This window comes from Lepisosteus oculatus, chromosome 22 (genome assembly GCF_040954835.1).
Source record: "Lepisosteus oculatus isolate fLepOcu1 chromosome 22, fLepOcu1.hap2, whole genome shotgun sequence".
Classification (NCBI taxonomy): domain Eukaryota; kingdom Metazoa; phylum Chordata; class Actinopteri; order Semionotiformes; family Lepisosteidae; genus Lepisosteus; species Lepisosteus oculatus.
Genome location: NC_090717.1, coordinates 626,522 through 640,567, shown reverse-complemented (window position 1 = coordinate 640,567; position 14,046 = coordinate 626,522). Strand labels below are relative to the sequence as shown.

At 60.4% G+C, this 14,046-nt stretch overlaps 2 protein-coding genes across 2 annotated transcripts in view; one reads left to right on the top strand and one right to left on the bottom strand.

Annotated features, from left to right (window-relative positions):
• Nucleotides 1–1,650, bottom strand: part of pisd (phosphatidylserine decarboxylase) — a 30,016-nt gene extending 28,366 nt beyond the window's left edge. The window contains exons 1-2 of the mRNA XM_069182054.1: nt 1,556–1,650; nt 659–705 (exon numbers count right to left, since the gene is read on the bottom strand). Of these exons, the coding sequence (XP_069038155.1) occupies nt 659–705; nt 1,556–1,608 (100 nt within the window). The 5' untranslated portion in view covers nt 1,609–1,650. The remainder of the gene's footprint in view (nt 1–658; nt 706–1,555) is intronic.
• Nucleotides 1,651–5,077: 3,427 nt separating this feature from the next.
• sxph (saxiphilin) overlaps nt 5,078–14,046 on the top strand; it is a 41,494-nt gene continuing 32,525 nt past the window's right edge. The window contains exons 1-5 of the mRNA XM_069182044.1: nt 5,078–6,130; nt 6,421–6,584; nt 11,260–11,359; nt 11,465–11,641; nt 12,524–12,686. Coding sequence (XP_069038145.1) covers nt 6,076–6,130; nt 6,421–6,584; nt 11,260–11,359; nt 11,465–11,641; nt 12,524–12,686 — 659 coding nt within the window. The 5' untranslated portion in view covers nt 5,078–6,075. The remainder of the gene's footprint in view (nt 6,131–6,420; nt 6,585–11,259; nt 11,360–11,464; nt 11,642–12,523; nt 12,687–14,046) is intronic.

The following is a 14,046-nucleotide window of genomic DNA, read 5'->3' as shown; positions in this document are numbered from 1 at the left end:
AGGCCACTGGCACACAGGGAAGTTTTAATCAACCTGTAAAATACAGCTCTGCCACCTATGGGCTGTTCTGAGGAACTACAACAGTAAATGCATACCGTGCCAGACAGGCACAGGAGACCTTAATAATATTAATAATTCCTTATGCTTACATAGCGCTTTTCTGGACACTCCACTCAAAGCACTTTACAGGTAATGGGGATCCCCTCCACCACCACCAGTGTGCAGCCCCACCTGGGTGATGCACCAGTCCGCTCCCCACACACCAGCTCTCAGTGGGGATGAGAGCAGAGTGATGAAGCCAGTTCAGAAATGGGGGTTATTAGGAGGCCATGACTGGTGAAGACCAGGGGGAAATTTGGCCAGGACGCCGGGGTTACACCCCTACTCTTTTCAAGAAACACCCTGGGATTTTTAAGAAAGTCAGGACCTCAGTTTTACGTCTCATCCGTAGGACGGCACCTTTTTGCAGTCTAGTGTCCCCGTCACTATACTGGGGCATTAGGACCCACACAGACTGCAGGCTGAGCGCCCCCTACTGGTCCCACTAACACCTCTTCCAGCGACAACTGTAGCGTTCATGCTGTGGCAGGGGGGCTGGGATGTGCGTCGTCGCCCCCTGCTGGACTAGACAGACAGACAACAAGGGGCTGACACTTACCGCCAGACAGTCCGCGCGCTGGTCCCCTCTGTCCCCATCCGATCACACTGAGAGAGAGAGAGAGAGAGAGAGAGAGAGAGAGAGCAGAGTCAGTCCGAGAGTCCACTGCACACTGACCACAGGACAGCAGGGCCGGGCGCCGGACAGGTGACCAGGGGGACCCAGAGATTAATGGGTCCCCCTCCATACTTGTAGCCCCCAGGGGGAGACACACTTCGGAGCCCCACACGTCTCCCCAGGAGTGTGGCGCCCATGTCAGCACCTTCCTAACGGGGAGCCTGCTGTCTGATCGGTGAGGGGGCAGCAGTGAACACACCGACACTACCTGCTAACGGACAGGAGGCAGTCAGGGGTCACAGGCGTGTGGGTACACTCAAAACACGACAGCCGACACTGCCAACCACACCAGACATTTGGACTCGGTGGCAACACCAGGGCCAAAGTTCACCGTCCTTATCGACAACAGGATCCGCAGCTAGCGGCCGTGTGAGTGGCGTCACTGCCACCGCAAGCGAGCGACGTGTCCCGCCCCGCGCCCCCGGCCTCAAAGTGCGCCTGGAACCCGTTCAGAGCGACACGGTGTCCGCGTCCTCCCCGGCGGCGCCCCGACCCGCCTCTCTTGCCCAGGTGGTGAGATGCAACACCGGCGCCGGGGCACGTTATTCGGATACAACACTCGCACCCGCCCACCTCAGCGTGTCTGCTGTGCGTCTCAATCCTGTGTAAAATACGAACTGCTCCCTGACCCTGCAAGAGGAGGGAACGTTATCCCAGTACGGCTCCTCCAGCCACTGTCCGCTTGTGTCAACGTAAGAACCCCAGGCACACGCTTTTCCCTTCAGCTGCTTTCGGGGTCTACGAGGAGTTTAAAATGAAACACAAGCCATCCCTTGTTACCTGCTCCTGCGGCCCAAAGTCCCCGCAGACACCTTCAACAAGGACGCCGCCATCTTTTCCAAACCAGCCTGCCCACGGCCAGCCAATCAGCGCCTCCCCTGCGCGTTTCGTCACTGAGGATGCGTGGCCGCTGGCCAATGAGCGATAAACATGGACACGCGGACAGTGCTAATTGCGTGTCGCTGTAACAACACTCACTGTGCTTCAAGGCTGTTACCCCAAAAGGCTTTAACAGGTTTAAGATTACTCTGCTAACCTGGTAATTTTAATAAACAAGTTGGCAAAAGTCTAGATATTCGGTTTCACGAAGCAAGATTGAACTGCACCCTGTTAGATGATTATAGCAATATATCCTCATCTCGTCACCTGCTCCGGGGCAGGTGCAGTCATACGATTCACAGACCAGTCAGTCCGCTGCAAAAAACCGAGGCCAGATTCCTTCAGGGATCCGGCTGATATTAGAGCTTACTGAAGAGAATGAAAGAAGAGTGAAGGCCTTAACCCTTTACAGTTCGCTGATCATTTGTATTCGATATTTGTTTTCCTTGTGACTGGTGTATTTTTTTTTACTGTGTTGCCGACCCGAAGCGCTTCAGGGGAGCGACAGTGTTTCCTGCAGGGAGGAAAATGCTGTTCGCATTGAAATTGTTTCTGCGTCCATTCGTGACGATTCCAGGCCGTACATTAGTAAATACCATAGAAAGGGCTTCATAAAGTAGCTGGTAATATTCTCATATACAATTCTGTCCACTGTAAATGTAGCTTCTGTTCCCTACTGCCATGCACCTTGAGCTACACCTCTCTGGCAGAAGTTCCTCATATGACAGGTGCTCTGGACTGCTCAGACATCCCCATTACAGCCCCCACAGGGCCAAACGAGGCTGATAGTTTTCTCAACAGAAAATCAATTCACAGCATCAATGTGCAGTTAAAAAAATAATTTAAAAATAAAATTGTTAGTCTTTCCGAGTCTAAAAATATGAACATTGATTACACAAAAGACGATACAAATTATTGTCATTCCCATCAGAAGAGGTTTTTAGACGCTGTGTGCCTACAATGGGTGTCACCTAAGACGCAGGCGTTCATAATGCACAGTTTCCATCAGCCCACTGTTTCCTGTGGTAGGGATCACGTGATCTATGACGCAACACGTACGTGACTCTGTCCGGGCGGGGGCCCCCGCACAGCCAGGCCAGGTGACAGCCCTGTTGCCTGTGCTGTGCTGCTCAGCACTGCCACCCTCAGGAAGGAGAGAGATCCTGCACTCCACCTGTGTGCTGTGATGACCTTCTCCCATCCATCTGGATCAGCCGGGTGGCAGAGCAGAGAGGCGCACCAGAGCTGAACACCCTTCTAGTGACGCAGCCCACTCTTTTTTAGGATGTGTTTGTTTTTCTCATTTCTTCTGGCTTCATTTTCCCCCCAGTTATAATTAGGTCACTTTTGTACCTGGCTTAAGGCTTTCTGCAACCTGGGAGGAGTCTCACCTCAACTACTTGATGCCCAGAACAGAACATGTTGGGGAAAAGACAACACCCCAGTAAAGGACTGCTAATGACGATGGCTCCTGCTCCAGTCTTACTCCCCTCACACTGCCTGTTGGCACCAAGCACCCGGAGGGCTGCACTAGTAATAATAATAATAATAATAATAATAATAATAATAATAATAATAATATCCTCACACTTATATAGCACTTTTCTGGACACTCCACTCAAAGCGCTTTACAGGTAATGGGGATCCTCTCCACCACCACCAGTGTGCAGCCCCACCTGGATGATGCGACGGCAGCCATAGTGCACCAGAACACTCACACACACCAGCTCTCAGTGGGGAGGAGAGCAGAGTAATGAAGCCAGTTCAGAGATGGGGGTTATTAGGAGGCCATGACTGGTAAAGGCCAGGGGGAAATTTGGCCAGGACACCGGGGTTACACCCCTACTCTTTTTTCAAGAAACGCCCTGGGATTTTTAATGACCACAGAGAGTCAGGACCTCGGTTTTACTTCTCATCTGAAGGACGGAGCTGTTTACAGTGTAGTGTCCCCGTCACTATACTGGGGCATTAGGACCCACACCCGCAGGGTGAGCGCCCCCTGCTGGCCCCACTAACACCTCTTCCAGCAGCCTTAGCTTTCCCAGGAGTCTCCCCTCCAGGTACTGGCCAGGCTCACACTGCTGGGCTTCAGTGGGCTGCCAGCTGGGAGCTGCAGGGTGATATGGCTGCTGGTGCTAGTGCACCACTCTGTGCTGTACAGCAGCCCTGTGGATGATATTGCTGTACTGGGCGCTGTGACAGTCAGCTACGTCAGCATCAGGACAATACTGTACACCTGCACAACGGCGTCAAGAGGAGCAGCTCTTCAATGCTGTACTAATGTCGAAAATGCCTGTTTTATCATCGCACACTTTATCGCGCCGTTCCTTGCCAGGCGTCTTTGGCTTCAGCTGATTTAAACCTGATAGCTGTTTTATTTTCCAGAAAGAGTAATTCATGGTCACTGGATGAAGACGCTCGTTCTGTCGCCGCCGCCGGCTCTGATGAAGGATTTGACGCTCCTTTCTCCCTTGCGGCGTGAACGCGCAGTTAGCGTGTCTGAAGTGCGGCGTGAACGCGCAATTGCCATTAGCTTGTCTGAAGTGCGGCGTGAACGCGCAATTGCCATTAGCTTGTCTGAAGTGCGGCGTGAACGCGCAGTTAGCTCGTCTGAAGTGCGGCGTGAACGCGCAGTTCCTCATATTGTTCAAACCTGAATCGCTTTAACCGGAAAACTGAAACCAGAGATTACCTTCGTGAAAGTCAGTCATCTGGTTATTGCAATCCTGCTAAACTGAGAAAAGCCTTAATTAGATAAACGTGCTTCGTGAAACAGCCCGCGAGCATTCAGAACATCACGCGGATTTAGCACCGCAGAACTGAGGTGTCAGCCGGCGAAGAGTCATTATTCCCCATCAGTCAGCATCCTGAAGTGCGCCGCGCTGGGCTGTCCGGCCGCCCTTCCGGGACGAGTCTGGGCTCGGCGCTCTGGAAGAGGCACCGCTGGTAAACACGTGCACTTCTAAAACAAGATTTAGTCTGCAACTGTCTGACAAACTGCGTTTATACAGCACCTTTTATCCCATTTATCTTCCTGAGTTCCTGTGTCACCTTATTCCTGCTGAACAGGCAGTAATGTGGCGGGCAGATGTTTCTGAGTTTCAGCTCCTCGCCCGTGATTGCGATACCAGCTCCAGGCTAGGGGCCTCCGGGGTGCTTCCTTCTGGACTCACACAAACACGGAAAACCTCGCACTCTCATGAATACCAGCAGTGCTACGGAGAATGGGATCCGAGTGTTTTCTGTTCTAAATTGTATTCATTAAAAAGGTGGAAACAAAAGCAGTTCAGAAATCTATCGGTGTCCTCAGCGTTACTGTGCGTAACGCTTGGCTGATGTGTTACTGTGCATAGCTCTTGGCCGATGTGTTACTGTGCGTAGTTCTTGGCTGATGTGTTACTGTGCGTAGTTCTTGGCTGATGTGTTACTGTGCGTAACTCTTGGCTGATGTGTTACTGTGCGTAGTTCTTGGCCGATGTGTTACTGTGCGTAACTCTTGGCCGGTGTGTTACTGTGCGTAGGGCTTGGCTGATGTGTCACTGTGTGTAGCTCTTGGTTGGAATAACAGGCGTGGCACAACTTCGTATCTCGTGACTGATGATCTTTCTGTTTTTGTGGACATAATAGCATGGTTCAGTAAGGCCATACCCCTGAAGTGATCACCGTTTCATGATCGTAATTTTTACAGAGCCAATATTTCCCCATTAGATTACAATTAGATTATAAACATGTGGCTGCTTTGATTTCCAAGTGGACACGGGTGGGTCTGAAGTTGGAACGCATGCGTGCATAGTGCACAAAGCCGAGCTCTTTCAGAACCTCCCGGTCCGGGTTGGCACGCGTTTCAAGAGTCGGCTCTCTGACAGATGTGACCCGGGTTGCAGTGGAACCGGAAATGTTTCCCATATGCACGCTCAAAAATCCTTTCTCGCAGAAAAACACCTTTTTCCTTGACTCCTGCAGCTCCGAGGAATTTCTCGAGGCGAGAGTGTTTTCGCAGACGCGCGCTCTGTGGTCGCAGGACGCCAGGCCGGTGTGACGCACGCGGTGAAGTCGCTCCCGGACAGCGGACGGGCTCGGAGAGACGCAGGCGGACAGCGGACAGCGGACGGGCTCGGAGAGACGCAGGCGGACAGCGGACAGCGGACAGCGGACGGGCTCGGAGAGACGCAGGCGGACAGCGGACAGCGGACGGGCTCGGAGAGACGCAGGCGGACAGCGGACAGCGGACGGGCTCGGAGAGACGCAGGCGGACAGCGGACAGCGGACGGGCTCGGAGAGACGCAGGCGGACAGCGGACAGCGGACAGCGGACGGGCTCGGAGAGACGCAGGCGGACAGCGGACAGCGGACGGGCTCGGAGAGACGCAGGCGGACAGCGGACGGGCTCAGACGGACAGAGGGACTGGAACAAACTGCACCATGAGAACAGCGCTCATCGCCCTGATTCTCGTCGCGTGCTCGTGCCACACTGCAGGTACGCGTCTATAAGAGCGACGAGACTTCGCCTCCAGTTGGGTTTAACACTGAAGAAAACAAGCCGGCAGTCCGTAGATAATGTCTTGCGCCTTACGCGCCAGACCAGAGGTCATCATCAGTGCCAACAGGAGTCTGTGCTCCGGCTGAGCCTTCATCGCCGAAGTGATCGGCAGAACTGGGGTTTATCAAGCGATTACAGCTCAATTCAATTAGTTGAGCTGAAAGTTAAAAGTCTTCTGTTAGAACGGAATCCGGGCACCAAAGGGGTCACTCTCTCTCCCTCCGCAGGCAAGAAGTTCCGCTGGTGCTGCGTGTCGGACCGGGAGCAGAGGAAGTGTGCGGACCTGGCCCGGGCTCTGGCGGCGGTGCTGCCCGCGGCGGCTGTGGCCGCTTTCGCCAAGCTGTCCTGTATCCTGGCGCCCAGCACCGCGGACTGCATCGGCAAGATCCAGGTCCGCTGCTCCTGCCTCTCCCCCGCCTGCTCCTGTCTCTCTCCCTCCTGCTCCTGTCTCTCCCCCGTCTCTCCCCCTCCTGCTCCTGTCTCTCTCCCGTCTCTCTCCCCCGCCTGCTCCTGTCTCTCCCCCGTCTCTCTCCCTGCCTGCTCCTGTCTCTCCCCCGTCTCTCCCCCTCCTGCTCCTGTCTCTCTCCCTCCTGCTCCTGTCTCTCCCCCTCCTGCTCCTGTCTCTCTCCCTCCTGCTCCTGTCTCTCTCCTGTCTCTCCCCCGTCTCTCCCCCTCCTGCTCCTGTCTCTCTCCCTCCTGCTCCTGTCTCTCCCCCGTCTCTCCCCCTCCTGCTCCTGTCTCTCTCCCTCCTGCTCCTCCCTCTCCCCGCCTGCTCCTGTCTCTCCCCCGGCTGCTCCTGCCTCTCCCCCTCCTGCTCCTGTCTCTCTCCCCGCCTGCTCCTGCCTCTCCCCCGGTTGCTCCTGCCTCTCCCCACCTCCCCCTCCTGCTCCTGTCTCTCTCCCTCCTGCTCCTGTCTCTCCCCCCGTCTCTCTCCCTGCCTGCTCCTGCCTGCTCCTGTCTCTCTCCCTCCTGCTCCTGCCTCTCCCCCGGTTGCTCCTGCCTCTCCCCACCTCCCCCTCCTGCTCCTGTCTCTCCCCCTCCTGCTCCTGTCTCTCCCTCGTCTCTCCCCCGTCTCTCTCCCTGCCTGCTCCTGTCTCTCCACCATCTCTTCCCCTCTCCCCCGTCTCTCCCCCTCCTGCTCCTGTCTCTCTCCCTCCTGCTCCTGTCTCTCCCCCGTCTCTCCCCCTCCTGCTCCTGTCTCTCTCCCGTCTCTCTCCCCCGCCTGCTCCTGTCTCTCCCCCGTCTCTCTCCCTGCCTGCTCCTGTCTCTCCCCCGTCTCTCCCCCTCCTGCTCCTGTCTCTCCCCCTCCTGCTCCTGTCTCTCCCCCTCCTGCTCCTGTCTCTCTCCTGTCTCTCCCTCGTCTCTCCCCCTCCTGCTCCTGTCTCTCTCCCTCCTGCTCCTGTCTCTCCCCCGTCTCTCCCCCTCCTGCTCCTGTCTCTCTCCCTCCTGCTCCTCCCTCTCCCCGCCTGCTCCTGTCTCTCCCCCGGCTGCTCCTGCCTCTCCCCCTCCTGCTCCTGTCTCTCTCCCCGCCTGCTCCTGCCTCTCCCCCGGTTGCTCCTGCCTCTCCCCACCTCCCCCTCCTGCTCCTGTCTCTCTCCCTCCTGCTCCTGTCTCTCCCCCCGTCTCTCTCCCTGCCTGCTCCTGCCTGCTCCTGTCTCTCTCCCTCCTGCTCCTGCCTCTCCCCCGGTTGCTCCTGCCTCTCCCCACCTCCCCCTCCTGCTCCTGTCTCTCCCCCTCCTGCTCCTGTCTCTCCCTCGTCTCTCCCCCGTCTCTCTCCCTGCCTGCTCCTGTCTCTCCACCATCTCTTCCCCTCTCCCCCGTCTCTCCCCCTCCTGCTCCTGTCTCTCTCCCTCCTGCTCCTGTCTCTCCCCCGTCTCTCCCCCTCCTGCTCCTGTCTCTCCCCTGTCTCTCCCCCTCCTGCTCCCGTCTCTCTCCCGTCTCTCTCCCCCGCCTGCTCCTGTCTCTCCCCCGTCTCTCTCCCTACCTGCTCCTGTCTCTCCCCTGTCTCTCCCCCTCCTGCTCCTGTCTCTCTCCCTCCTGCTCCTGTCTCTCCCCCTCCTGCTCCTGTCTCTCCACCATCTCTTCCCCTCCTGCTCCTGCCTCTCCCCCGCCTGCTCCTGTCTCTCCCCCGTCTCTCCCCCTCCTGCTCCTGTCTCTCTCCCTCCTGCTCCTGTCTCTCTCCTGTCTCTCCCCCGTCTCTCTCCCTGCCTGCTCCTGTCTCTCCCTCGTCTCTCCCCCTCCTGCTCCTGTCTCTCTCCCTCCTGCTCCTGTCTCTCCCCCGTCTCTCCCCCTCCTGCTCCTGTCTCTCTCCCTCCTGCTCCTGCCTCTCCCCGCCTGCTCCTGTCTCTCCCCCGGCTGCTCCTGCCTCTCCCCCTCCTGCTCCTGTCTCTCTCCCCGCCTGCTCCTGCCTCTCCCCCTCCTGCTCCTGTCTCTCCCCCGTCTCTCTCTCTTCTGCTCCTGTCTCTCCCCCCGTCTCTCTCCCTGCCTGCTCCTGCCTGCTCCTGTCTCTCTCCCTCCTGCTCCTGCCTCTCCCCCGGCTGCTCCTGTCTCTCCCCCGTCTCTCCCCCTCCTGCTCCTGCCTCTCCCCCTCCTGCTCCTGTCTCTCCCCCCGTCTCTCTCCCTGCCTGCTCCTGCCTGCTCCTGTCTCTCTCCCTCCTGCTCCTGCCTCTCCCCCGGCTGCTCCTGCCTCTCCCCCGGCTGCTCCTGTCTCTCCCCCGTCTCTCTCCCTCCTGCTCCTGCCTCTCCCCCGGCTGCTCCTGTCTCTCCCCCGCCTGCTCCTGTCTCTCCCCCGTCTCTCCCCCTCCTGCTTCTGTCTCTCTCCCTCCTGCTCCTGTCTCTCCCCCGTCTCTCCCCCTCCTGCTCCTGTCTCTCTCCCTCCTGCTCCTGTCTCTCCCCCGTCTCTCCCCCTCCTGCTCCTGTCTCTCCCCCTCCTGCTCCTGTCTCTCCCCCGTCTCTCTCCCCCGCCTGCTCCTGTCTCTCCCCCGTCTCTCTCCCTGCCTGCTCCTGTCTCTCTCCCTCCTGCTCCTGTCTCTCCCCCGCCTGCTCCTGCCTCTCCCCCTCCTGCTCCTGCCTCTCCCCCACCTGCTCCTGCCTCTCCCCCATCTCTCCCCCGCCTGCTCCTGCCTCTCCCCCACCTGCTCCTGCCTCTCCCCCATCTCTCCCCCACCTGCTCCTGCCTCTCCCCCTCCTGCTCCTGCCTCTCCCCCACCTGCTCCTGCCTCTCCCCCGTCTCTCCCCCGCCTGCTCCTGTCTCTCCCCCTCCTGCTCCTGCCTCTCCCCCCGTCTCTCTCCCTGCCTGCTCCTGCCTGCTCCTGTCTCTCCCCCTCCTGCTCCTGTCTCTCCCCCTCCTGCTCCTGTCTCTCCCCCTCCTGCTCCTGTCTCTTCCCCTCCTGCTTCTGCCTCTCCCCGCCTGCTCCTGTCTCTCCCCCGTCTCTCCCCCGCCTGCTCCTGTCTCTCCCCCTCCTGCTCCTGCCTCTCCCCCTGTCTCTCTCCCTGCCTGCTCCTGCCTGCTCCTGTCTCTCCCCCTCCTGCTCCTGTCTCTCCCCCTCCTGCTCCTGTCTCTTCCCCTCCTGCTTCTGCCTCTCCCCCGGCTGCTCCCGTCTCTCCCCCCCCCGCTCCTGCCTCTCCCCCGCCTGCTCCTGCCTCTCCCCCGGCTGCTCCTGCCTCTCCCCCATCTCTCCCCCTCCTGCTCCTGTCTCTCTCCCCCGCCTGCTCCTGTCTCTCCCCCGTCTCTCCCCCTCCTGCTCCTGTCTCTCTCCCTCCTGCTCCTGCCTCTCCCCCTCCTGCTCCTGTCTCTCCCCCTCCTGCTCCTGTCTCTTCCCCTCCTGCTTCTGCCTCTCCCCCGGCTGCTCCTGTCTCTTCCCCTACTGCTCCTGTCTCTCCCCCGCCTGCTCCTGCCTCTCCCCCGTCTCTCCCCTGCCTGCTCCTGTCTCTCCCCCTCCTGCTCCTGCCTCTCGCCCCGTCTCTCTCCCTGCCTGCTCCTGCCTGCTCCTGTCTCTCCCCCTCCTGCTCCTGTCTCTCCCCCTCCTGCTCCTGCCTCTCCCCCGGCTGCTCCCGTCTCTCTCCCTCCTGCTCCTGCCTCTCCCCCTCCTGCTCCTGCCTCTCCCCCTCCTGCTCCTGCCTCTCCCCCTCCTGCTCCTGCCTCTCCCCCTCCTGCTCCTGTCTCTTCCCCTCCTGCTCCTGCCTCTCCCCCGCCTGCTCCTGTCTCTCCCCCGTCTCTCCCCCTCCTGCTCCTGTCTCTCTCCCCCGCCTGCTCCTGTCTCTCCCCCGTCTCTCCCCTCCTGCTCCTGTCTCTCTCCCTCCTGCTCCTGCTTCTCCCCCTCCTGCTCCTGTCTCTCTCCCTCCTGCTCCTGTCTCTTCCCCTCCTGCTCCTGTCTCTCTCCCTCCTGCTCCTGCCTCTCCCCCTCCTGCTCCTGTCTCTTCCCCTCCTGCTCCTGCCTCTCCCCCGCCTGCTCCTGTCTCTCCCCCGTCTCTCCCCCTCCTGCTCCTGCCTCTCCCCCGGCTGCTCCTGCCTCTCCCCCGTCTCTCCCCCTCCTGCTCCTGTCTCTCTCCCGTCTCTCCCCCGCCTGCTCCTGTCTCTCTCCCTCCTGCTCCTGCCTCTCCCCCGCCTGCTCCTGTCTCTCCCCCGTCTCTCCCCCTACTGCTCCCGTCTCTCTCCCTCCTGCTCCTGCCTCTCCCCCTCCTGCTCCTGTCTCTCCCCCATCTCTCTCCCTGCCTGCTCCTGTCTCTCTCCCTGTCTCTCCCCCTGCCTGCCCCTGTCTCTCCCCCTGCCTGCCCCTGTCTCTCTCCTGCCACTCCTCTCTGTCTCCCCCGCCTGCTCCTGTCTCTCCCCCTGCCTCTCCTGCCTGCTCCTGTCCCCCCCCCACCTCTCCCGCCTGCTCCTGTCTCTCCCACCTGCTCCTCTCTCCCTGCCTCTCCCGCCTGCTCCCGTCTCTCCCCCGCCTGCTCCTGTCTCTCTCCCTGCCTCTCCTGCCTGCTCCTGTCTCTCCCACCTGCTCCTCTCTCCCTGCCTCTCCCGCCTCTCTCCTGTTCTGGTACTAACAGGCACTAAACAATCTGGTTTCCAGGCCAACCGCGCAGATGCTGTGACTCTGGATGCAGGAGAAGTCTACACTGCCGCCAAGCAGTTTGGCCTCATTGCTGTTGCCAAGGAGATGTATGAAGATGGTGAGCAGGACCAGGGCCGTGCAGTCCAGCTCATCACGCGGATTCAGGACTGCAGCCAGAAGTCCTCATTCACCACTCTTCCTCTTCCCTCTGTCCGTGGTCCAGGCGGATGTGTCCTGGCGGTGGCTCTGGTCCGAAATTCCAGCCTCAGCATCCGGTCTCTCCAGGGCACTCGGAGCTGTCACTCTGGAGCGCGCTGGACAGCAGGCTGGAGTCTCCCGCTAGGATTCCTGCTCTCCCGGAACTACCTGCCCTGGGCGGAAGAGCAGCCACTCAGCCAGGGTCAGTGTGTCCAGTCTCTCTCTGACCCTCACCCCTGTGTCCAGTCTCTCTGACTCCTGTGCCCAGTCTCTCTGACCCTGACCCCTGTGTCCAGTCTCTCTCTGACCCCTGTGCCCAGTCTGTCTGACCCTGACCCCTGTGTCCAGTCTCTCTCTGACCCTCACCCCTGTGTCCAGTCTGTCTGAGCCTGACCCCTGTGTCCAGTCTCTCTCTGACCCTGACCTCTGTGTCCAGTCTCTCTGACCCCTGTGCCCAGTCTGTCTGACCCTGACCCCTGTGTCCAGTCTCTCTCTGACCCCTGTGCCCAGTCTGTCTGACCCTGACCCCTGTGCCCAGTCTGTCTGACCCTGACCCCTGTGTCCAGTCTCTCTCTGATCCTCACCCCTGTGCCCAGTCTCTCTGACCCCTGTGCCCAGTCTGTCTGACCCTGACCCCTGTGTCCAGTCTCTCTCTGACCCTCACCCCTGTGTCCAGTCTGTCTGAGCCTGACCCCTGTGTCCAGTCTCTCTCTGACCCTGACCCCTGTGTCCAGTCTGTCTGAGCCTGACCTCTGTGTCCAGTCTCTCTCTGACCCTCACCCCTGTGTCCAGTCTGTCTGAGCCTGACCCCTGTGTCCAGTCTCTCTCTGACCCTCACCCCTGTGTCCAGTCTGTCTGAGCCTGACCCCTGTGTCCAGTCTCTCTCTGACCCTGACCTCTGTGTCCAGTCTCTCTAACCCTGACCCCTGTGTCCAGTCTCTCTCTGACCCTGACCCCTGTGTCCAGTCTCTCTGACCCTAACCCCTGTGTCCAGTCTGTCTAACCCTGACCCCTGTGTCCAGTCTCTCTGACCCTGACCCCTGTGTCCAGTCTCTCTGACCCAGACCCACATGCTTGTCCACAGCGGTCAGCTCCTTCTTCAACTCCAGCTGCATCCCAGGAGCCAGTGCCATGGCGCCCAGCCTGTGTGCTCTGTGCCAGGGCAGGAAATCCTACGTCCAGCATCGCAACTCCTTCTGTGAGACGTCAGACAACGAGCCCTTCTACAACACGCAGGGGGCACTCAGGTCAGTCTGCTGGGTCAGGGGGCTGTGGGGTCAGTCTGCTGGGTCAGGGGGCTGTGGGGTCAGTCCTGTTGGATCAGGGGGCTGTGGGGTCAGTCTGGTGGGTCAGGGGGCTGTGGGGTCAGTCCAGCTGGGTCAGGGGGCTGTGGGGTCAGTCAGCTGAGTCAGGGAGCTGTGGGGTCAGTCTGCTGGGTCAGGGGGCTGTGGGGTCAGTCAGCTGGGTCAGGGGGCTGTGGGGTCAGTCTGCTGGGTCAGGGAGCACTCAGGTCAGTCAGCTGAGTCAGGGAGCTGTGGGGTCAGTCCAGCTTGGTCAGGGGGCTGTGGGGTCAGTCAGCTGGGTCAGGGGGCTGTGGGGTCAGTCTGGTGGGTCGGGGGGCTGTGGGGTCAGTCTGCTGGGTCAGGGGGCTGTGGGGTCAGTCCAGCTTGGTCAGGGGGCTGTGGGGTCAGTCAGCTGGGTCAGGGGGCTGTGGGGTCAGTCTGCTGGGTCGGGGGGCTGTGGGGTCAGTCTGGTGGGTCGGGGGGCTGTGGGGTCAGTCTGCTGGGTCAGGGGGCTGTGGGGTCAGTCTGCTGGGTCAGGGGGCTGTGGGGTCAGTCCTGTTGGATCAGGGGGCTGTGGGGTCAGTCTGGTGGGTCGGGGGGCTGTGGGATCAGTCAGCTGGGTCAGGGGGCTGTGGGGTCAGTCTGGTGGGTCGAGGGGCTGTGGGGTCAGTCTGGTGGGTCAGGGGGCTGTGGGGTCAGTCAGCTGGGTCGGGGGGCTGTGGGGTCAGTCTGGTGGGTCGGGGGGCTGTGGGGTCAGTCTGCTGGGTCAGGGGGCTGTGGGGTCAGTCCTGTTGGATCAGGGGGCTGTGGGGTCAGTCTGGTGGGTCGGGGGGCTGTGGGATCAGTCAGCTGGGTCAGGGGGCTGTGGGGTCAGTCTGGTGGGTCGAGGGGCTGTGGGGTCAGTCTGGTGGGTCGGGGGGCTGTGGGGTCAGTCTGCTGGGTCAGGGGGCTGTGGGGTCAGTCTGGTGGGTCAGGGGGCTGTGGGGTCAGTCCTGTTGGATCAGGGGGCTGTGGGGTCAGTCTGGTGGGTCAGGGGGCTGTGGGGTCAGTCAGCTGGGTCAGGGGGCTGTGGGGTCAGTCTGGTGGGTCGAGGGGCTGTGGGGTCAGTCTGGTGGGTCGAGGGGCTGTGGGGTCAGTCTGCTGGGTCAGGGGGCTGTGGGGTCAGTCTGGTGGGTCGAGGGGCTGTGGGGTCAGTCTGGTGGATCAGGGGGCTGTGGGGTCAGTCTGGTGGGTCAGGGGGCTGTGGGGTCAGTCAGCTGGGTCAGGGGGCTGTGGGGTCAGTCTGGTGGGTCGGGGGGCTGTGGGGTCAGTCAGCTGGGTCGGG